This window comes from Capsicum annuum, chromosome 10 (genome assembly GCF_002878395.1).
Source record: "Capsicum annuum cultivar UCD-10X-F1 chromosome 10, UCD10Xv1.1, whole genome shotgun sequence".
In the NCBI taxonomy this organism is placed as follows: domain Eukaryota; kingdom Viridiplantae; phylum Streptophyta; class Magnoliopsida; order Solanales; family Solanaceae; genus Capsicum; species Capsicum annuum.
The window spans coordinates 5511286-5534791 of NC_061120.1; the positions used below are offsets into that span (position 1 = coordinate 5511286).

Here is a 23506-nt window from a genome sequence, read left to right on the forward strand (position 1 = left end):
TAGCCCATAGGTTTTTAGCAATATTTGCGGCAAGCATCATTGTTCTGGCCATATCCTCCAAGGTTATATTTTTTCTTTATACCACTCTATTTTGTTGTGGTTTTCTAGGAGCTAGAAGTTATGATCTATACCATTTGCTGAACAAAATTCCAAGAATTTTATATTCTCAAATTTTGTACCATGGTCAGACCTTTTGGAGACTAAAGAAGTAACTAGTTTCTTTTCAATTTTCTTGATAAAAATTTTAAAGACATCAAAGGCATCTTCTTTAGAGGCTAGAAACAAGGTCCAGGTGAACCTAGAATAATCATCAATAATTACCAAAACATACCTCTTTCCACCTCTGATTTATAGTCTCTTGGGTTTACATAAGTCCACATGAACCAGGTCAAGGCACTTGGATGTGCTAACGTGGTTCTTAGATTTAAAAGAAGACCTTACCTACTTCCCTCTTACATAACCACTACATATCTTTTCTTCCTTAAACTTGGTCTTGGATAATCCCAGTACCATGTTGTAACTCTCTAATTTTCTATAACAGGAACGCCATATGGTGCTCATAACCCCGAAGGGCCACAAGCTAGCCCTCTTCTGATATTTGCAGCAATAACTATATAAAAATACTAAATAATACGGAAAACTTGCCATAACGTTCAAAAAACCTAAAATACACAAATCTGAAATTCCAATACTTATACATCTGTCTGAAAAGCCTCTAACTGTCTAAACTGTGGAGTTGATGGGACAAGTCCCCAACTTACTCCGTCTGCTAAAATAAACTGAAAATAATAATGTACTAGAATAATAACTATCGTCGAAAGATGAGGACTCACTGCTATATACTGGGCTGCTACTGCTAATCTAGAACTCGTGTCTCCGAATCTATGGTGTCAAATAAAAAGAAACACTATAGCGCAAATACGTCAGTATATTGGAATATACTGAGTGTGCAAATGAGGTAAGACTAAATGCAAGGGCTTATGCATGCACATAACTTAATTGAATGATATGCAAAAGATGGATTAGCATACATAGAGAATCTGTAACTACTGAACATACTGCACATACTGATACTGAGCATACTAGGACTAAATCTGATAACTGATACTGAATATGCTGCCAAGATGAAATTTCTAAACATAATGAGAGAATGAGTATCTAAAGCTACTGAAACTGATATCAACCCTATCTAACAGGTTGTCTCTGGGTATACTAATAAAAAGAAAGATTGACTAAATCTGAGATCAACCCTATCTAGCAGGTAGTCTCTGAATCTATTGGTAATAATACTTGATTAACTGAATCTGAGATCGGCCTGTCTAGCAGTAGATCTTCGAATTTGCAAATAATAATACGATGGCCTGTATCTATCAGCCTTGACTTCTATAGAACTAAATTGAGTTCTTTCCTGAATACTGAGACTGATTCTGAAACTGAGACTGTGGAAAATAGTCATATAACCAACATGCCCCTTCTAGTTAAGTTGGGGTCTAACGTGTAACCCTAATTGGAAAGGTGTCAGTATCGTGCCACGGGTAAAGACAACTTTACATAACCCTCATCTATCAGGTACTCAAATGAGAATGGTGGAGCCCTCATCTAACAGGTCAAGCCACCTCATCTAACCTCAACTAGCAGGTATGATATCTCAATCTATGCTGGCTACGTAGTTCTGGAGAGCAAAGATTGCTTTTAAGAATCACACCCTCTACTAGTAAGTGAGCTCCCATCCTTGAGCTCACTCGGTGCTGAGTCCTACTCCCAACTGAAAAGCACTAAACTGATTCTTAGCTGAACTTAGACTGAGCTGATTCCTTTTACTGATTATCTTACTTGACTGATCTGACTGAGTTTGCTTGGTTTCGTATCTGATGGAATACTAATGAGTTCTACTTTCTATCTAAGTGCTACTGAATTTCATATCTTACTGAGCTTTACTGAAGTATCGACTAGATACAAAATACTACTGAGATATGAACTGAGTACTGAGCTTGATTAGACTGAATGCTGAGATTACTAAGTTTTCTTACTGTTCAGTCATTGACTGAGTTCTATTGATCATACCACGACTGAGATTATCTTAAGACTGACTCGGCTCTAGGCACACAACTATATTTTTTAGGTACAAGTACCCCCAGGACTCGATAGAAGGAAACTGATAGGACTTGACTCTTTGAATTCATAACCAACATCAACATCATAATATGGATTCACCATATACTCAATAAAACATCTCTTCAAGAACTTGGAAATTACTAGTATGTATTTGCATAGGAATTGCAAGCCAAATACTTCATAACTCATTCCACAAAATCTTGCAATAAACACATAACATGCATTCAAGGTACATAATTAAGGATTTCATGCTATCATGTCACCATCCATTCACTAAAGGTTTTTTTTTACAAACACTTGGCATGCATTAGTCAATACATCATTGGGGATTCCTAGTCAACATACTATAATGGCTCTAATCTCTTCACATAAGCATTTCATCAAACATGTAGGGAGCATGCTTTAGTTATTCAACAATTACTACTTCTAAATATCCTAACTCTATCAACCAATTCATCGCTCAAGGATTTCAACATGATATGATCATGGTTTAACACACAAGGAAAATATGATTATTTCCAACATTAATTAATATATAACAACATCAAACTTCAATCATCTTGGCCTTACAACAATTCATTACCCCAATTAACATGATTACACAACTCAACATGCTTCTTGAAGAGGCTTTATCATGAACACCACAAGATCAACATATACTAGGGTCAAAGTTTGAGTCTTTATTATCAAAAAATAAATTTAATTTCAACAACATCAAGAACATCAATTTCAAACCACATAAATCATAAAAATTCATAAAACACAATCTTTGAATTTAGGAAAAAGGGGTTTTGAGCTTCTTGGGTGGAAAGAACCCAAGTATCAACACTTGCATACCTCGAATTTGTGAATTTGAATAAACTCTAGATTCCGTAACTCTATTTGTAAGATTGATGGGTGCCCTTTGTATCTCTTGCAATGGGGATTCCGAATCTGAAATTATTTTTGAATTCCTAAGGTTGAATTTTTAGGGATCTTGATTTTTGTTTGGGACTAAGGGGTGTTGTTTTTGAGAGAAAATTGGAAGAAGGAGTATATTTTGCTTTTAAATGACTCAAATCCCATGTTTGTGGGTATATATAGGGGTGGAAGATGACCAAAATGACTCTAAGGAAACAAATAAGGTCACATCTGTCCCTCAGTTACTGGTTTGATATGCTGGAGTAAATTGGTATAACGTTTTACTACGATGTTGGATTTGCATGAAACCAATTGCATTGGAAATAAGACTCAAAGGGCTTTCATTTGATATATATATAAGCTCTCCCAATTCATTATATATAGGAAGTTATGATTGTTACAAATTGATCCTGAAATGCTAAAAACTGGGCAAAAGGCTATGGGCAGGGCTGCGCCTCACCAGCCCCTTTTGCCATTGGTTTGGTGCACCAAATGTGCCCTTACTATAACACCCCAAAATTCAGGTTTGAATGAAAAACCATCATTTCTATGCGTAAATGATCCAAGATCCATAAATCCTATGAAATTTTTTTGGGCTAATCAATAATGTAGCGTGAGAATCTAGTTGAGCATGAGTCGAGATCATAGAGGTCCGCTAACTCAAGGACTAGTTGAAAGCTTTCCTATCGTTCAAGTTTTAGTGAGTGTCAAAACTTGAGTCAACTTCAATCGACCATAACTCCTTATATATGACAAACTGGGTGGCCTACTATATATCAAATGAAAGGTATTTGAGTTCTCTTTCCAACTCCACAAATATTTCCAAAATCCAATATCGGAGAAAAACGTTATGCTCATTTTACTTTAACATATTATCCTGGCAACTGTCTGACGATATTTCTGATGGCTTATCACATTTCCGACGATATTTCTGACGACTTATCAGAAAATGTCGTCAGACTTAGGCAGAAAGTTATAAATTCCAATATTTTGTGACGACATGAGCTGACGGCTTGTCACATATGTGACTACATTAGGCCAATGTCGCCAGCTGATAAATTCAGCATTTTTCAAATGATTTTGGAGGGGTACTTTGGTATTTTTCCTTCACCCCATAGCTCCATAAATATAAGATTAAGCCCTAAATTCACCAAAATATACTCCTTTCTCTCAAATACTCTCAAGAACCAAACCCTAGGGCCTCAACCTAAGATTCAAGATTCCTTAAAATTTCACCATTAAATTCCAAAAATTGATTCAAGAATTAGAATTTCCAAACTAAGATCTTCAAGAATCATCCATCAAAAGCACAAACAGAGTCCCAAAAGCAAATGTTCATCCAAAGTTCATAATCTAAGGTACGCGGGGTTTTCCTAAAAATCTCATGGATATAGAAATCATGTTTTAAGAAAAGGGTTTTGAATTTATGAATATAATCATGTTTTAGAAGTTTTGACAGTATGGTTTTGGTCTTTAGACCTTCTTCCAAATTGATTGAAAAATTATATATATATATATGTATGTATGTATGAATGAATGAATGTGTTTAAGGATGAATATTCAATTGAGAGCATAAATAAAAATGAACCCCTCTCTTGTTATGATTTTTTCCATCTTCCATATGATATGAATTGTTCTAAATTGCATCTTGAAAGCATGATATGAAATGTCTTGATTTATGCTATGACTTGAATATGATTTCAAAATAAAAAGAGAGGGTTATGCATGTTGATAAATGTTGAATATGCATATAACAAAGAGTAGCATAGTTTGCTAAAAGAACACATGACCATCATATGTTTGAATAATCTCAGCATAGTTTTGACTTGTATTTTCGGAACATGAAATCTTTTATATTGTTTGTATGTTTGGGTGGTCTGAACTGTGTTTCAATGAAAGAATTATGCATGATACATTATGGCTCAGAAAAGAGGACTTGCAAGTTTTGGTGTGACGACACCAATTTAGATTATGCCATGGTAATTCAGAATAAAATAGAATGCATGTTTGAAGTCAGAATTTTTAGATGTTGCAACTAGAATAATGCATGATTCAGAACAAGATAAAATTGGGCATAAAGAGATTTTAGGTGGTTCCCCGAAGAAGGCACGGGTTCAGACAACTCGTTGCCTGAAACCGTGATTTATCGATCCAAGTATATTATATTATGCTGGCCTAGTGTCGTGTAGCATATCAGAATTAGAAACTCCAATCCTTGCGGTACACTAGGGTTGGGGGCTTTTCCGCCGAGTCAAAGACGGATTCCATACCATCCATGGAATATCAGAATTGTAGGGGAGTGCCACTTAGCTCATAAGTAATACAAAGATCAGACATTGCATTAATAAGAATGATTTATGACTTTTAGAAAGTGCCCATGTGTTTTAGAACTATTTCATGCATGATATTTTGACAAATTGCTCTCCAACTATTTTATTTATATACAAGCTTTATTTTGGATTACTTTGCGTACCAGTACAATTTTATTGAACCCCTCCTACCTCCCAGGGTCTAAAGCTCAGTTCAAGAGTCCTGCTATGCCGTAGTGTTTTCAGACAACAGAGCAGAGTTAAGTGGTGAGCCTTCTATATTCCAGAAGGCCTAATGTCTTACAGTTATTTATCGTTTTTATAGTTTTGATCTACTGGGGGCCTTGTCCTAGATTTCATACAGTTGTTATTTTGAGATATAGTAGAGATTTTGTAGACTGAGCCAGAGGTTATTTAGATATTGTTGAATTGCAGTTTTTCCTCATTATTTTGAATTCAGAATTGACTATGATTCCGTATTATGTTTTGTTCTGCATCTTCTTTATTTATATGAACGTTGTGCATTACTACCAAATAGAGAGGGGCGTCTGGGCCTTCATGGTTCGAGATACTCATCATGGCCAGGGCCTCGATTTGGGTCGTGACACTTATACTACCCCAAAAATTCTGAAACTCATCTGAGATGTACTAAGACCTTTCCCCATCGCAACTCAACTTGAAAATCAAAAAATGAATGTCAGAAAGGTCGTCAAATAAATACCCGAAGATCGAAGGTCTATATGAGAAAGTTTCAACACTTAGACAAATTTTTAGTGCTAAGCTTCTCTTGGCTAGCTTAAACGAGCCTTTACGACTAGGAGAATTTGCGAGGTATTACACATTTCTTTGGAGGAGAGTATGTTTAGTTGTTTCAGACTTGCATGTCCAAGTATTCTGTGCCAAAGGAGGGGCTCATTTTCAATTGCACTTAGACAAGTTAACTCAGGTCCAAGTAGTGCCATGATGTCAGCTTTGTATACATTTTTGTATCTCCTTGCAGTAAGCATAATCGCTTTGGTATCCATCCTTTTAACCTTGACTCCTGCAGCAGTAAAAATAACTTTATTACCTTTGTCACATAGTTGTGAGATGCTCAACAGGTTATGCTTCAGTCCTTCTACAAGATAGATATCTTCCAATGCTTTTGACTCAAATGAGCCAATTTTTCCAACTCCAGTGATGATTCCCTTTTTTTTCAACACCAAAAGACACTCCTCCCCCATATATTTTGGAGAGTGAAAGAAATTTTTTCTTGTCACCAGTCATGTGTATTGAGCAAGTGTTATCCAAGTACCAGTGGCTTTTGCTTCCTTTCACTTTCTCCTTCAAAATAAATCAATGGTTAGATTTAGGAACCCAGAAAAACTTGGTTCGTATTTTGTGAGTGAAAGGATGAATGAGATTTATTTTAGTCCATGCAGGCAACACATAGTGCAATCTGTTTCTCTGATCAAAACTGGTTTTATTCATTTTGGTCTGAAAAGATCTGTTAGCCAGGTTTTGGCTGTTTGATCTGCTTTTTTCAGCCACTGGACATTCAGTGGTAGGATGTCCAAGGTTTTCACAGATATAACACAAATATTTAGGATCATCAGGGTTTTAATGGAATCCTAAACCTACCTTTTCATTGAAGTTTCTCTCACTTAATTTGTAAATAATTCTTGAGAAATTTGTCCACCTGTTTTCCTTTTCAAGATCCAGTTTTAGTTTAGAAACTTCCTAAATCAACTTATTCATTTTTTCAGTTAAATCATGACATTCTTATTTATAATTAACAAGCTCAAGTTTAGCATTTTCTTATTCTTTACTTATGGCCTTTTTCACATTTTCAATGAGAGTTAATTTGAGAACTTCAGATTTAAGATTGTTGTTTGAAATCTCAAGTTCTGCAACTTGTTACTTGAGAATGCAATTTTCCTTATCAACTGTATCTGAGTAAGCCTTTAGATCAATGAGATCAAATTTAAGACTTGCTAGACTGTTGAACAATTCATCCCTATCAGAGGTTAACTCTTGGAAATCATCAATCAATGCACTCATCAAGGAAATAAGTTTTGGTTTGAGAATAATTGCAGTTTTTCTTTGAGTTCAAGTATACTTACCTCAAAGTCCACTTCTTCTTCATCTAGTTCTAAATCTCCAAGAGCTATGAATGCAGTTTTATCAACTTTATCTTCATCTGAATCAGATCCCTAGGCTGCTATCATTGCATGCTTCTCCTTTTTTTGCCTTCAGTTTCTTTTCAGCCTTTTCCTTCTTCCATTCTATATCCCAGACTGGACAGTCCCTAATCTAATGATCAGTTTTGCCACATTTATAGCACCCATTTGGATTGTCATTGGAACATTTCTTAGTACCTGTTCCTTTCTTCTTCTTAAAGAATTTGCTGAAGTTCTTGGTTGTGAAGGCACCTTACTCCTTATCAAGTTCAAATTCCTCATCACAATCAGAAGCTTTTAATTCTAAGATTTTCTCAGGGGCTGCTTGTTCTATGACTCGTCAACTTTCATTTCATAAGTCCTTAAGTTCCCTACAAGTTCATCCAGGGTCATGACATCAAGATCCTTATTTGCCTCCCTAATTGCAGTCACCTTAACATTCTATTTTGATTGAGGTAACACCCTCAGTACCTTTTCAACTTGTTCTTCCTCAGAGATAACTTTTCTTAAGGAAGTCAACTCAGTTATTAAGGTGTTCAATCTTGTCATCATCTCATGAAGGGTTTTATTTTCCTTCATTTTGAATGTCTCATACTCAGTAAAAAGGAGAGCAATCCTGAATTTTCTTACTTGAGAAGTGCCTTCATGACCATTTACCAGTGCATCCCAAATTTGCTTATCAGTAGTGTAGGTGGATACCCTGTTATATTCAGTAGGTCCTAGTCCATAAACCAAGATATTTTTGGCCTTTGCATTTTTCTTCAAAGCCAACAAGTCATCAGGAGTAAATTCACTCCTTACTTTCTTGACTTGTTCACCATCAACAGTCTACATTAGAATAGTGGGACCATTAGTAATCCTGTCCCATAATTCATAATCTTCACCTTGAATGAACATCTCCACCCTTTCTTTTCACCAGATAAAGTGAGAACCATAAAAAAGTGGAGGTCTAGTAGTTAACTGACCTTCACTGTGACCAGTAAGAGATATGGAATTCATCATATTGATCTTTTCTTAGGTGCTAGCCTTATTTAAGACAACCTCTCTCTGATACCACTTGTTAGAGTATGAGTCCTACTAATTACCTATATGTGGAACAATTAAGTAAACGTGGTTCACAGAAGTAAATACTGAACACAGTGTTTTTACGTGGAAAACACCCGGCTCAAGAAAGGTGTAAAAAACCACGACCTGTACCTCTACAGGATTTAACCCCAACTTCACTATAATACTTGAGCCTCAACAAATTAACAGAATTACAAGACTTCTTGTAAACTAGGAATTAAAATTTCTAACTCCTATTACTGTAAAAACACAAATCTTTCGAAGAGAAGTGTTCCCAAGTCTTCGAGTTCCCCAACTTGAAGACACAACTCCTACCTCAGTTTATAGATCACTAAGACTATAACAATGACTTATTACAACTCAAGGAACCTACCTACTACACACAGTCTACGACCTGCTAAGTAAGAGGCTAGGTTCTTCTTCAAGTATGTGAACTGATATGCTGATTGTTGATTATCTTTTTAGTGCTTGAGTGAGTTATTTGAATGCAGCTTGGCGTATATATGCACACCTTCTGATGCAGTCCTTTTTCATCTCTTCTTCTATCTTGTGTAGGACTCTATCAAGTAACTCCCCTTCTAGTTGCAGCCGCCTCTCACTCTCTCAGATTTAATAGGACTCTTTTCCTTTATCTTCTCTTATTGTTGGACTCCTTGATCATCCCCACTTTAGCACAACTTCATGTTTATCTTTATCTTGACTAGGACTCTTTTGCAGGACTTTTTATTCCACTCAACTTCTTCTGCTATGGAAACTGTTTATCCACTTCTATTTGTATGCGAAGTCATCTTATCAGTAACTTGTCTGCATCTCAGCCTTGTTCACTTGAATGGACCAGTTTTCACAATATGTTTCATTCACATGTCTATTATCAGAACTTCTCATTCTCTAATTTGTTTGATAGTATGTTTCTTTACATGTTGAGAGTAGACTATTGGTGAACTCTTCTGCATGTTTGATTTGTTGTTTAATTGTTAAGAGTGGACAACTGATTCATATCAATTTTGTTTTCATTTTATGTATAGTTACTTTGTTTAGAACTTTTTCTATTTGCTTAAAATATAAAGAAGTAAACACACGATAAAGTTGATGGTGAAATTATAATAAAATTACAACTGAAAAATTACAAATGAAGAAAATAAAAAAATATCTTCTTCTTGGCTGAGGCACAGATATTTCGCTCTCTTTAAGGAGATTCAAGTCCACTGCAACAAATGTTTCCACCAATCTAGCGGTAATCATCTTCACTTGTCCCCACCAGAATACAAAAGGGTTCTCACCAAGTACAACTCAACAAATTCTGGACAAGAGTTGAGTCCAAAGCACCATATAAAAGAATACCCCCCTTCAACTAATAAACTTACTTTTTTACTAGCTTTTGTGAACTCTATATTATCTTGTACATAGAAAAAGATATGAAAGACCATCACTATTTATAGGTGAGAAAATCTTTCATGCAATGAATAGGAAGAAGTAATGGATAATAAAGAGGAAAGATCAAGGACCTATATGTTACAAGAGTAATGAAGAGAATAATGGCAGAAGTTACAAGTATTATAAATCAAGGACCTATATGTTACAAGAGTTTCAAGAGTAATAAAGAAAATAATAACAGAAGTTACAAGTGTTATAAAAAAACTTAGGTCCACATTCTAACAACACTCACTATTGTGTTTAAAGGTGCAAGAATAAAAAATAAATGGAAGTCGAAATAGTGCCAAATAATGGCATTAAAGATGTAGGGATAATGCTGCACATATTAACAAAGGAACGGACAAAGTAAGTCAGTAAGTCACCATAATGACAGCAAAAAGAAACTCCAACATTCTGCCATAAAAGAAAGTTGAATTTTTATGGTTGAGTTATATTAGATTATTTGTTCATTTAAGGGTTGTTTTCACTTGTTAAGAGTGGGCCATTAAACCTTTGTTTTTTCGTTTTGAAGAAACCTCATTTCCCTCATATTGGAAATATTATAAAAGAAATTACTTACCACACACGAATAAAGACGTTAGATAATATTTGATTAAAATTGAAAAGAATATTATTTTGGAAAACTATGACTGCAAGTAATAAATGAAATTTGAATTTGTATGATTAAATTATATTGTATTACTTGTTAATATAAGGATTGTTTTCACTTGTAGAGAGTGGACCATTAAAGTTTTATTTCTTAATTCTTATTATTTACCGCATTTTATAGATAGATACTAGCTAGGAACTATATACCCTACATGAATTAAGGCATTAGATAACTACTTATTTGATTAAAATTTCAGAAAAAAGGATATTCAATAAGGATCACTAAAATTGAAAGTGAAAAGAAATCTGAATTTTTATGCTTGGATTATGATAGGATTTATTTTCATTGGTTGAGAATGAACCAATAAATTTTCTTAATTTCATGAAATTTTATTTTTAAATTTTTTGTTGAACTATATTGGAATTATTTGATCACATAGGGCTTATTTTCACTTATTGATATTTTCAGTTATTTACCACATATCTCAACAAGTATGTTTCTTTACTATCTCAACAAGTATGTTTCTTTACTTGTTGAGAGCAGACCATTGGTGAACTCTTCTGCACGTTTAATTTGATTTGCTTTTTGATTGTTAGAGTGAACCACATTCATATCAATTTTGTTTTTGTTTTATGTATAGTTTCTTTTTTAGAACCTTTCCTATTTGTTCGCACCTAAATTTTTAATAATGATGTTAAAATATAACGAAGTAAACACACGATAAAGTTGATGGTGAAAATATAATAAAATTACAACTAAAAAATTACAATTGAAGAAAATAAAAAAGATAACTTATTCTTGGCTGAGGCGTGAATATATCGCTCGCTTTAAGGAGTAGCCAAGCCTATTGCAGAAAATATTTTCACCGGTCCAGTAATAATTTTCTTGATTTGTCCCCTCCAGGATAAAAAAGGGTTCCCACAAAGTATAACTCAGCAAATTGTGGACAAGAGTTGATCAAACCTCCACAAAAAAGAACACCTCTCTTCAACTAATAAACTTTCTTTTTTACCAACTTTTGTAAACTCTATATTATATTGTACTTATATGAAAGGCAATCAATATTTATCGGTGAGAAAATCTTTCATGCAATGAACTGGATGAAGTAGTTGATAATAAGTAGGAAAGATCAATGGCCTATATGTTACTAGAGTTACCAATGTAATAAAGAGAATAGTGATCGAAGTTACAAGAATTATAAGATATTTACGTCCACATTCTACCACCACTAACTATTGTGTTTAAAGGTGTAAAACACAAATGAATGGAAGTTGGAAGCTGAAAAAAATAGCCATGCAACATGGGAATAGTGACAAATAATGGCATTAAAGAAGTAGGGATAATGTTGCACATATCAACAAAGGAACAAATAACGGCATTAAAGATGTAGGGATAATCCTGCACATATCAACAAAGGAATGGACTGGGTAAGTGACCATATTGATAGCAAAACGAAACTCCCACATTCTGTCCATTGATCATTGCCATAAAGATCACTAAGTCAATATAGGACAAAAGTAAAAAAAATGTTCTATAGGCAGGACATTTTGATACAATAATATTCAATATTCAATAGTAATAAAATGTCTATCCATCAAAAGTCAACCAACATTTTCACACGATAATATTCAATATTCATTAGTAGTAAAATGCCTATCCATCAAAAGACAAGGTGATTCAATATATAACTCTCCGTATATACATAAAAGTAATTGTTTTACCTATTTAAAAGTGTAATTTTTTCACGAAAGGATCTCAAATGACTCTCCTTGAACAAGAATGACTCTGTCATTGATAAAAAAAGAATTCTTCATCACACAAATTCACACAACGTATTGAGATCTAAATATAATCTAAAAAACTTCAATCTTACACTATATTTACTCTATAAACAATGCACTTTGAGGACCATATTTTTACATCAACCAAAAAAACAAGGTCATGTATTATAACTCATTAATCCTGACCTCTCAATTGCATTGAAGTTGTAGTGTTGTTGTTCCTTGCAGTGCTTGTGTTTACAGGGCATAATGCCATGGCTCAATAACCTGACCCAATATGTGTGGCATTATGTATTATAACATAGATGAATCAGCTAATACTGAAGCTTCAATTTGATATCGTTTAAAATATAATTAAAAAAAAAGGTAAACGCAATATTATAAATGGAAAGAATGATAGTATTATGAACCTGAAATTGTAGGGAGGTCTATGAATTATCTTATTCTTTTTTTAATCTTCTAAAAAAAGGATATAGTAAAAAGGTAGGCATAGCGAAAAAATTGTATGGAATGTACGAAAAGATAAACTAAGTAGTTGATAAGTTATAGTTGGGTGGGTTGTTGTTCAATAAAAAAAACAGGTTTAACATATTTTTTTAATAGAATGGGTCACTAAAATTAGAAGTGATAAATGAAAGTTGAATTTTTAAGTTTGAATTATTTGTTCATAAAGAATTTGTTTTCACTTGTCGAGAGTAGACCTCTAAAATTTTAGTTTTTAATCTCATTTACCACATATTGGAGATATAGTGATAATTATATACCATACATGAATTAAGGGATTTGATAATTGTAACGATCCGTTCAGACGTTATTAAAGTCACCGTGTCCGAAGGGTACGGGTTATGAAAATTTCTTTTAAAATTTTTAAAAAGATTCGTAAAGATTAGGATTAGACAATTTCGAAGTAGGAAAATTTTTGAGAGTGGACTGATGTCATTCCACTATAGTAGAAAATTTGTTGTTGTGGCGATATTGCAGTAGCGGCCTAACTGTCACTATAACGGATACCGAAACAGTCCCTTCGAGTTTTAAAACCCCTTTCTCTTTTCAGTTGTAAATCAAAACAAGACTTTATTATGAAATATTCTTAGGTTTGTCTCAAAGCTCAGGAACAATGAAGAAGAAGGAATAGACTTAGAAGGCATAAAACCTAATAAATTCTTGTAGTTTTCACACCGGAGATTGCTATAAAGAGGGAAAGCATTGCAAGTTCATGACTACGTTGCATCTGCTAGGTACCAAGGTTGGTTGGGTTTGTCTTGAGCAGTAGACCTCGATAATAAACACATGCATAACGTAGACTGATGGGAGATTTCATGCATAGACTTGCAGGCGAGGTGATTGAATGGACAAAATAAGTAAACTAGGGCTAACTAGTATCCCTACAATTATGGATTATTTGTGCATATTGTATTCACGTGTTGAGAGTAGATCACTAAACATTTATTTTTTAAACTTATTTTTTCATATATATATATATTGGAGATATCTACTAGGAATTATGTGCAACACATAAATTAAGGTGTTAGATAATATTTGATTAAAAAATTTAAAAGAAAAATTTATGCTATCGAATATTAAAGTTGAAAGAGATAAAAGGAAATTTAATTTTTATGGTTGAATTAGATCACTGGATAACTCTTCTGCATGTTTGATTTGCTGTTTAATTGTTAAGAGTGGACCACTGATTCATATCAATTTTGTTTTGGTTTTATGTATAATTTCTTTGTTTAGAACCTTTCCTATTTGTCAGAATCTCAACTTACCAGAGAAGAAAAAAAAATACGAGGGTTTTGAAGTGCTTAGTTCATTGGCGTCAACCTACTAATTGCTGCAGGTAAAAGCTTCACAAGCTTAAACCTTTTGTTTTTGTGTTGATTTCTAAGAGTTAGGATCCTATTATTAGTATTTACTTGTTGGGTTGGAGAATATTGTGAACCAAAATTGGTTGTTGCAGTGGTGAATTAATTTGTTTGGAGAGTTGAGGCTAATACGGATTCAATGATTAATTTTGATGAGAGTGAAATAAAAGAGGAAATATCACTGTGTTATTTCTATCGGAACCGTTAGGCATGGACTGATGCATGAAATTGAAAAACAGTAGAATAGTTGGATAATTAATGATGTGTAATGCCAATAATTAATTAATCAATGGGCAGTAAGTTGTTAATGATCGTAATGTTGTTGGCTAGTATAATAATGGATGATTGAAAGTGAGAAATTTGGAGAGAATTGTGGCAATTAGTAGTATTCTAACGTGGGTTATTAAATCTGATGGTTTGATGGTTTGAGAGTTTGTAAAGGAAACAACAATACTAACAAATTAAGTTCTAGAACATTTAGATTGTCCACAAGTATAGCAAAATTTTCAATTAGGCTAGTTACTGCACCTTTGATTTATGGGCAAGTAGTAGATCATGGTTTGGTTACTGTTTCATATAGCTTAGCTTTAGTTTCGAGCTCTTTCTATATATATGTATTGTCATCATATTATGATTTGGATTTTGACATATTGGTATATATAATTAAATATTTAGTTATCTATTAATAAAAAAAAACTCTTGATTTGAAACTCGATTATTAATTTTGACCCCTTTACTTACGAGAAAAAAAATTAATATTTGAATAGATTGGGCTCGTTCATAGGCGATTCGAAAGGATAAAGCTTCCATCTAATTTTGTTGATTTTGGATTTACTTTGCGGGTCTCCTTTTAAGGCAAGTTGAGACTTTCCTTAGATTCTATTTCAAAGTGCTTATTTGAATAGTTGTTAGTTGTGTAATGGGAGTAATGGAAATTGGGGTCTCGTATAGGTGATTGTGACGAGCATCTATACGGGTACCGATGTTGTTTGAGGGGATAAAATAAGCTAATTGTATGTTTAAACTATTTTTCCCTATTTGCTAGTCTGATGGACTGATTTGTTATGGTAAATAAATTATTAAAAAAGCTAGCTAATGATGATATTTTCACTTGATAAGTTGAGTTGGACTTGAAATTGTTGTCTGATTCGGTTTAAGACATAAAGTGCTTTGCTTGACTTTATTGATGATTTGGGATAGGTGTTGCACGTTTGCACATCATGCATCGTATTTCATATAGGATCGGAGTGCACGCCTGCACAATACAATATATATTTATTGGGATCGGAGTACATGCCTGCACAATATATTTATTGGAATCGAAGTGCATGCCTGCACAATATATATTGGGATCGGAGTGCATGTCTGCACAGTATATTTATTGAGATCGTAGTGTACACCTGCAAAATATATTGATTGAGATCAATGTGCACACCTGCATAGTACGTGGACCTTGTGAGTCCCCCATGGGTCCTAATCTTGAAGCCATTGCTCGGTAGGTGTGTACACCGCATATGCATTGCATTACATTGCATCGAATTGCATTGATTCATTTGGTTCAGATTGGTTAAAGTGTATTTGTTGACCTTGTACTTATTGTATATGTGTTATTTATTTCACTGGATTGAGAAATTCCTAGATTGTATTATGATATCCTTATGACTGTTAAACTTGACTATTCAGTTAGATTTAGGTGGTTTTGCTGAGTGCAGGTTGTATGTTTGTTTTTAGATGATTTATGTGGTGTCACTCGTCACCACTTTGAATTAGGAGCGATCGACGATGCTTGCTGAGTACACGTGATTCCGTACTCACTCTTGCTTTTTCTGCACTCTACGTGCAGGTACAGATTTGACAACCTCCGGATATTGATTCCTGTGGTTCCTTCTTTGCTAGCATTATTGGAGATTCGAGGTAGCTGCTACTGGCTTTGGAGACTACTGAAATCTCCTTTAGCCTTGTCTTTATGCATTTTCCGCATTTTGAAAGACTCAAACTTTCTTATGGCTTTGTATTTAGGGGCTTGTATTAGTGACTTCCAAACCTGGGATTATCTATGATTTGATTTACTAGTCTATTAATCTACTTATGAGATTATTCATAATTGATTATGTTCTTATTTTCTTCCACTTCTATGAGTTTGAGATGTTGTTCGTGAAATTGGATATTTGGCTTACCTATCACGAAGGATGGGATAGGTTCCATCACGGTCCCAAATTTGAGTCGTGACGGGGGTGGGAGGTGGGGGGAGGGAAATCATAAGGAGAGTAGTGACTGAAAAATGGATCAAGAAATATATAATTGGTTTTATTTTATAAGCGCATGTTTGACTTCGGATATTTATGCCACGTTTGCATGATTCAACTTTGGTTGATCAATGATGCTTATCAGTATGTGTGATTGTATTAATACTACTCTTGCTAAACCTCTTCTAGGATATAGTTTGGTTGTAGGATCAGTTGATGTTTTTTAAAAGACGTGGATAGTCATCTCCATCAATTTCTACTTATTTCATTCCTATGGTGGGAGCTGCATTTTTTGTTTTGTCTTTATTGTATTAAAGCTCTGATACATGTGTAGACTAGGTCATCGGAAAAAGTATTTTCCTGATGTATTTTTTGAAACAGGCTATATAGTATTTGTTAGATCCTGAGATCTTAATTAAATTGTTTATAATAATTTCCGTATATGTTTTGAATAGGTGGTAAGGATTCTTCTATTTAGGTGGATTAGAGTAGGTGTCCTCATGATTAATTGAATTGTGACAATAATATTTGCCTACAATTAAAAAAATATTATTCTATGAACCACTAAAATTAAAAGTGATGAATGAAATTTGAATTTTTATGGTTTGAAATATTTGGTCAAATAGATTTGTTTTCACTTGTTTAGAATGGACCACTACTTTTATTTATTCTTATCTTGTTTACCACATATTAGAGTTTATGTAATATGAATTAGATATCATACACAAATTAAGACTTCAGATAATATTACGCTAAAATTTTAAAAAGACATTTGGAGCTGAAGTCAAAAAATATTAGAGCCCGAATGATATTAAGGATAATATATTTTTGTCTAATTTTGACTTATCCGGAGTTAAGACTTTAGGAAAACAAAGTAACATAAGTTGAAGTCAGGGAGATTCAATATATTTGCGGTCCTCCATATCTATAATCTATAATTTATATTTATAATTTATAATCTATAATCTATAATATATTAAAAGTGTGAAGGACCTTAGAAATATTTTTTGAACTTTTTGTCATTCATTAAAAGTCTTTGCTTTAGACAAAATCATCTTTTCACTATTTTTCTCTAATATTTAAGAGTTGAAAATTAATTAAATATATTTATGGTAAAACCATTCCTCATTAGAAGTCATCAGAATTAATGACAACTAATATTTTTTCCCATTAGTTTAAAATTTTTAAATCAATTAAATTTGATTTTAAGAAGATTTGAAAATCTAGAAATAAATATAAAACTGTTAAAATATGAAAAATTGAGGAAGTATCAAAATTTTAAAAGTTTTAAGTACGTAATAACAATACAATCAATAATTTTTAATTTGTGTATGATTTTAGACATTATTTTAACATGTATAGAAAGTTGTATTCATTGCGGATAGAAAGCATGCTGAGTCTGAAACCAAAATATGTCATGAAATTAAAAAAAGTACTCCCTCCATTTAAAAAAGAATGACCTAATTTGACTTGGCACGGAGTTTAAGAAAATAAAGAAGACTTTTGAATCTTGTGGTGTTAAATTAAAGATATGTCAAATGTACCAAAATGCCCTTTAATCTTGTGGTCTTAAACATGCCACGTGTAAAGTTAAAATTAAAAAGTTCCTAAAAAAGGAAAGGGGTCGCTCTTTTTTAAACAGACTAAAAAGGAAAGTAGGTCATTTTTTTTAAACAAAGAGAGTACCAAAATATGTCATGTTTTTAATGAAAATGAGCAAACGGAGTTAAGTTTCAAAAAATGCACATAACTCTCTTAAAAAGAGAATTATGTAAGAGAAGTTACATAACTCTATTAACAAGAGAGTTATGCATTTTTTTTTACATAACTCATTTAAAAAGTGAATTATGTAATAGAAATTACACAACTCTTTTAATTAGAGAGTTTTGCATTTTTTTCTACATAACTCACTAGGTGAGTTATGCATTTTTTCTACATGACTTACTCAAAAAGTGAGTTATATAATAAAAGTTACATAACTTACTTTTTTTCCTCTACGTAAATATAATAAAAATTATATAACTCTCTTTTTAAGAACATGACATATTTCTGTTAAGCATCTTATGGTACCATTTTTAAAACATGACATATTTTGGTACATTTTTTAGTTTCATGGCATATTTTGGTTCCGGACTCATATTTGTTAAATTTTTACACTTTATTAAAAATCTCCGCAATAGATAAATTTGTTTAATTTTAAATAATCAAACTTTACACGTGCGAGGCACGTGCAGTTAATTAAACTAATGTGTGTGTATATGTATGCACAATTATTTTACCTATCCTACAGGCTACAAGGTGTAATTTTTTAATGAAGAGGTGTTAAATAACACTTTATGGACAAGGATGACTCTATCCCTGATCACACACATTATCACACCTTATCTAGATCTAAGTATAATCTAAAAAACTTTGCTTTTATACAATATCTTTTCTCTATAAATAGTGCACTTTGAGCACCTTATTTTCACATCAACCAAAATAAGAATACCGTATAATATAACTCACTATTCCTCGATATCTTTCAATGGCATTGAAAGTTGTAATGATGTTGTTCCTTGCAATGATTGTGGTGACAGAGCATTATGCTATGGCCCAAGAAAAAATTGACATCGCTTGCTACCTAAAATGTGTAGTGAAGTGCGAAGAAAATCCGCTGTGCCTAGGTTGGTGCCTTTCCGGTTGCATTTATCATGGAAACACAGATGAATCAGTTGATACTGTGGCTGCAACTCGAAAACGTGTTTGTGATTTTGGATGTACCCTTGGTCATTGCTCCAAGTTCCTCATCCAATACGGTAACTAGCATTCCTTGTCGTCTTGCAACTTGTGTTTTTGTAATAGGCAGGGCGACTCAATAAAATTGGTGGCTTAAAGATAAACATTAATATAGGACACCTTAAACATCTATACGCATATTTGAGGTTGATTTTCGTTACAAAATTAGTTTTATGACGTTGATAAAATGGACGTCTAGCCAAATCAGTAAAATAAACCCACTCCACATGCACACACACGCTTAAGGTACAATGTTGTTGTATTTCTCTCTGGAGTTTAATTTAATCTCTACTTATACTAATTGTTCAGAAAGAAACTAAAAGAATGATTACTTCAAATATTTAGGTGTAGACATTTACAATAACATATCGAGTCATATCCCAACCAAACCTTACCACTACCTCATGGAGAATTTATTGACTTTTGGACAATATGTACAACTATCTCTCTATTTATAGACATTTGGACAATATATATAAGTATAGGTCTGCTTATACAAATTGTGTAGTAATTTTTCGTTAATTTTGCAGATAAAGAGAAGTTTGGAAGTTGCATGACAAGCTGCAGTGAGAAATATTGCATTGACAATGCTCTAGAGAAAGCTTCTTAAGAACTAATTAGTTCTAATAAATAAGTAAAATTATGGTCCTCAACGTATGTGTCAATGACACTATGCTATGTACTTAAGCTACTAGATACTTTTGTTGTTCTAATGTTCTAAGTTATGGATGTAATTGTGCTAGGAGGGAGCCGAGTAACTGATAAAGTTGTTGTCATGTGATAATACACCTTTACGGTGGGGTCCTTCTCCATACCCTATGTATAGCGATAACTTTAGTGTACCTGGCGACTCTTTTTTATGTGTGTAATTGTGTTGTATTGAATAAAACTCTATTGCTTCCTACTAAAGCGCGAAGAAAAGCTACTTCCAGCAATAGATCCCTTTAGTTTATGCAATAACTATGACTACACAAATTTTGGGTGTGCTGAATAAAACGTATTAAGTTTAGGAGTATCGAGGTACTCTATTACCAAGATGATTAATGATATTTTCTTGAAAGCTCCTACCTTCTTTTTAGGAAAAAAAAACAAATTTCTTTGAGGATATGGTATTACAATACTACATCATGTAATGTACAACGACTGGACCTGAACTCCAAATACAACACAAATTTTTAGAATAATCTATGCAAAAAAGAAAATGAATAACCAAGTTGTCTCCAATTTTATCCACACAACAACAATAACATAAGTATAATTTCAAATGACACTCTCTTGGATAAGGATGACTCTACCATTGATTGAACAGAAATTCTCAATCACATAAATTTACACAACTTATCGAGATCTAGATATATTCTAAAACACTTTGATTTTACTAGGGAAAAGACTCAAATATGCCACTGAACTATCAGAAATTGCTCATTTATGTCATCCGTTAAAAATTGGGCTCATTCATGCCATCGCTGTTATAAAACTGGTTCATCCATGCCATTACTTTTACAGCCGGTTTTTAGAAAACAGTTTTGCCACGTGGCAGCTAATTAGAGGTCCACATCATTTTTTAAATTTTTTTTTAAAATTTAATTTAAAAAAATTATAATTTTTTTTATTATAAATATTTTTTATAATATTTTTTAAAAAAAATAAAAAAATAAAAAAAACCCCTCAACTTCCCAACCTTATAGATTATATATTTATAAAAAAAATCTTATTCTAAAGAAAACTACCCCAATCATCCTCACCTTTTCCTCAACCCCCTCAACTTCCCAACCTTATACATTATATAGTACACCTACACAGACACAAAGGGGGACATAGAAAAACACAAAGATAAGGGGAACAAATAGGGAGGATTAGGGAAGCAAAAAGGACAAAAACAGGAAGAAAGAGAGAGGAACCTTGAAAAAAAACACGGATTGTGAGAGAAAAACAAGAAAAGAGAAGAGTTAAGAAGAAAAGGGAGTAAAATTTGACAGAAACAAAAAGCAAATAACATAAACGGGTAGACAACAAGTTGGAGTTTGAGGTTTGGTTCGTGGTTTCGAGTTCGCAGCTTCTTCTTTCTTTTGTTGGCAACTATTTTTCCCAAAGGTAACCCTTTACGTTTCTTTGAATAATATAATATCGCAATTATGCGAAATTCAATTTCAATCTTATGAAGTGGAGTTACTCTTATTTTACATTTGTTGTTGTAATACTAGAGTATTCAAATCTTTGTTATGATTAAATTTGAAGTGAGATTTGATATAATATATGATCCATGCATGCATGCATATAAATGATTATAAAAAAAGAATAAATGATAACATACACTTCCATACACAATATTTTACTACATACATTTTGCATGCATACACACAAAGAGAGAGAGAAAAGTAAGAAAAAGAGAATGCACCAACAAAAGAAATTGTTCACATTTTTGCATTCTTTTTCTTTCTCTATCATGTACTTTTCGAAGTGTTAAGAAGGATTAACCATTTAAGATCTTTGAATTGATCATTTTAATATGGTCACCTTTTTCATTTGGCAAAATATGACAAGAATACGGTTCTGTCCTTTATTATCATTGCATATAAGGACTATCAATGGTTATGATGAACTAGAATTTCAGGTTTGAATATGTTGGGTTCATGTATAAATAGATACCTAGAAGATTGGTCAAACATATATATAATTATTTTTAAAAATAAGAATCCAGAAAAAACATGAACATTAGTTATATGCAAAATTTATTATTTGTTATTTGATAAATAAAAGCATAGAAATATGTAATCTATAAACTTTGTAACCAACACCATTTAAAAAAAAAATTATAAAAAAAAAAATTATTTTTTTAAAAAAAAAATTAAAAAAATAAAAAATGATGTGGACCTCTAATATGCTGCCACGTGACAAAGTTGTTTTATAAAAATCGGCTGTTAAAAGTAATGGCATGGATGAGTCAGTTTTGTAACGGCGATAGCATGAATGAGCCCAACTTTTAACGGATAACATAAATAAGCCATTTCTAATAGTTCAATGACATATTTGAGTCTTTTCCCATTTTACAATATATATATAGAGAGATATTCACATATACAGACACACATATATAGTGCACTTCAACGACCTTATTTTCACATAATTAACCAAAATAAGATCATATAATATAACTCATTATTCATGATTTCTCGATGGCAATGAAAGTTGTAATGGCATATACGATTAAAATATTTTTGATGTATAATGTTTTCCTAAAGATCATTTTCTTGAAAAATATTGCTCTTCAACAATTTTTCATCTGTTCTGCCATTCAACCATATAAATGTACTCCCACTCTTGAAAATAAGAATATTGAGTTAATACCTCAGATGGTCACTCAACTTTGGACTTTTATTCCAAAAAATCATTCAACTTTGTTCTTTACTTCAAAAATCACTCAACTATCACATTTTTACTCACAAAGTCACTCAACCTATTTAATTATTTTCTTAAATAAAATTTGTTTATGTGAAATTTCTATTTAAATTAAAATTCGAAAAAATTAAAGATATTTTTTAATGACTCTTTTATCCTTATTCCCCTAAATTTAGTATCTCCCCTCCTCTTTCTCATTTTTCTTCTCCTTCTCGAATATTCTAATTGATTCAACATTAAATATATTTAATAAAATATCAAATGATCACAATAAAATTAACAATAGTCAAAGAATTAAAATTATAATTATTTTGCTCTACCTTTTCAATCGTTGTTTCAACTTCTTTTTTTCCATCTGATATTGATGTTCGTATTGAAATCTAATTAACTATTAATTTGCACATTATATAGCTTATTATAAATGCAACGCTTTCAACGATACCCCCCCCCCCCCCCCCCCCCCCCCCCCCCCCTTTTCACTCTAAAGATGTCCTTTTTTGTATAAATTTCTGTACTATATGTATGAAAAAAACATCGTATCATATGTATATGTATGATGAATTAGGGATTTTATACCCATAACTAAATATTATGAGTAATATACCTACGTTATAGGGATTCACTATATGTATGTAATAATTACGTGTTAGCCCATATGTTATTGGGCCTTTAGTTTATGGACCTTTAGGTTATTGGCTATGTATATATAGCCTACTTTTGTTTTAGTTAGTTTTATGCTTTTCAGATTATATTGTAAACCTTAGCCTTTCTTTCTTTCAATAAAGTTCTATTAACATGGTATCAAAGCTAGTTCGATCCATGTCCTTTGATTTGTTGGTTGAAGATTTTGTAGCAGGCACCTACCC

At 32.7% G+C, this 23506-nt stretch overlaps 2 protein-coding genes and 1 long non-coding RNA gene across 4 annotated transcripts in view; all 3 read left to right on the forward strand.

The window, feature by feature from the left end:
- The first annotated feature begins 13983 nt into the window (after window positions 1–13983).
- Window positions 13984–16321, forward strand: LOC124888107. Of its 2 annotated transcripts, none has more exons than XR_007046072.1 (2): window positions 13984–14192; window positions 14985–16321. It is a non-coding gene; the product is annotated as an uncharacterized LOC124888107 (long non-coding RNA). The 2 variants fall into 2 exon arrangements; XR_007046071.1 differs by having other exon boundaries at window positions 16061–16321.
- A 2508-nt stretch (window positions 16322–18829) lies between these two features.
- Window positions 18830–20150, forward strand: LOC107845871. Its single transcript, XM_016690368.2, has 2 exons — window positions 18830–19261; window positions 19772–20150. Exons 1-2 carry the CDS (start codon window positions 18991–18993, stop codon window positions 19849–19851), a joined length of 351 nt encoding a protein of 116 aa, XP_016545854.2. The 5' UTR covers window positions 18830–18990; the 3' UTR covers window positions 19852–20150.
- Window positions 20151–20962: 812 nt separating this feature from the next.
- The window catches only part of LOC107844118 (cytochrome P450 CYP72A219), a 10411-nt gene continuing 7867 nt past the window's right edge, over window positions 20963–23506 (forward strand). Inside the window, exon 1 of the mRNA XM_047398436.1 lies at window positions 20963–21335. The gene's annotated coding sequence lies outside the window, so the exon portion shown is untranslated. The remainder of the gene's footprint in view (window positions 21336–23506) is intronic.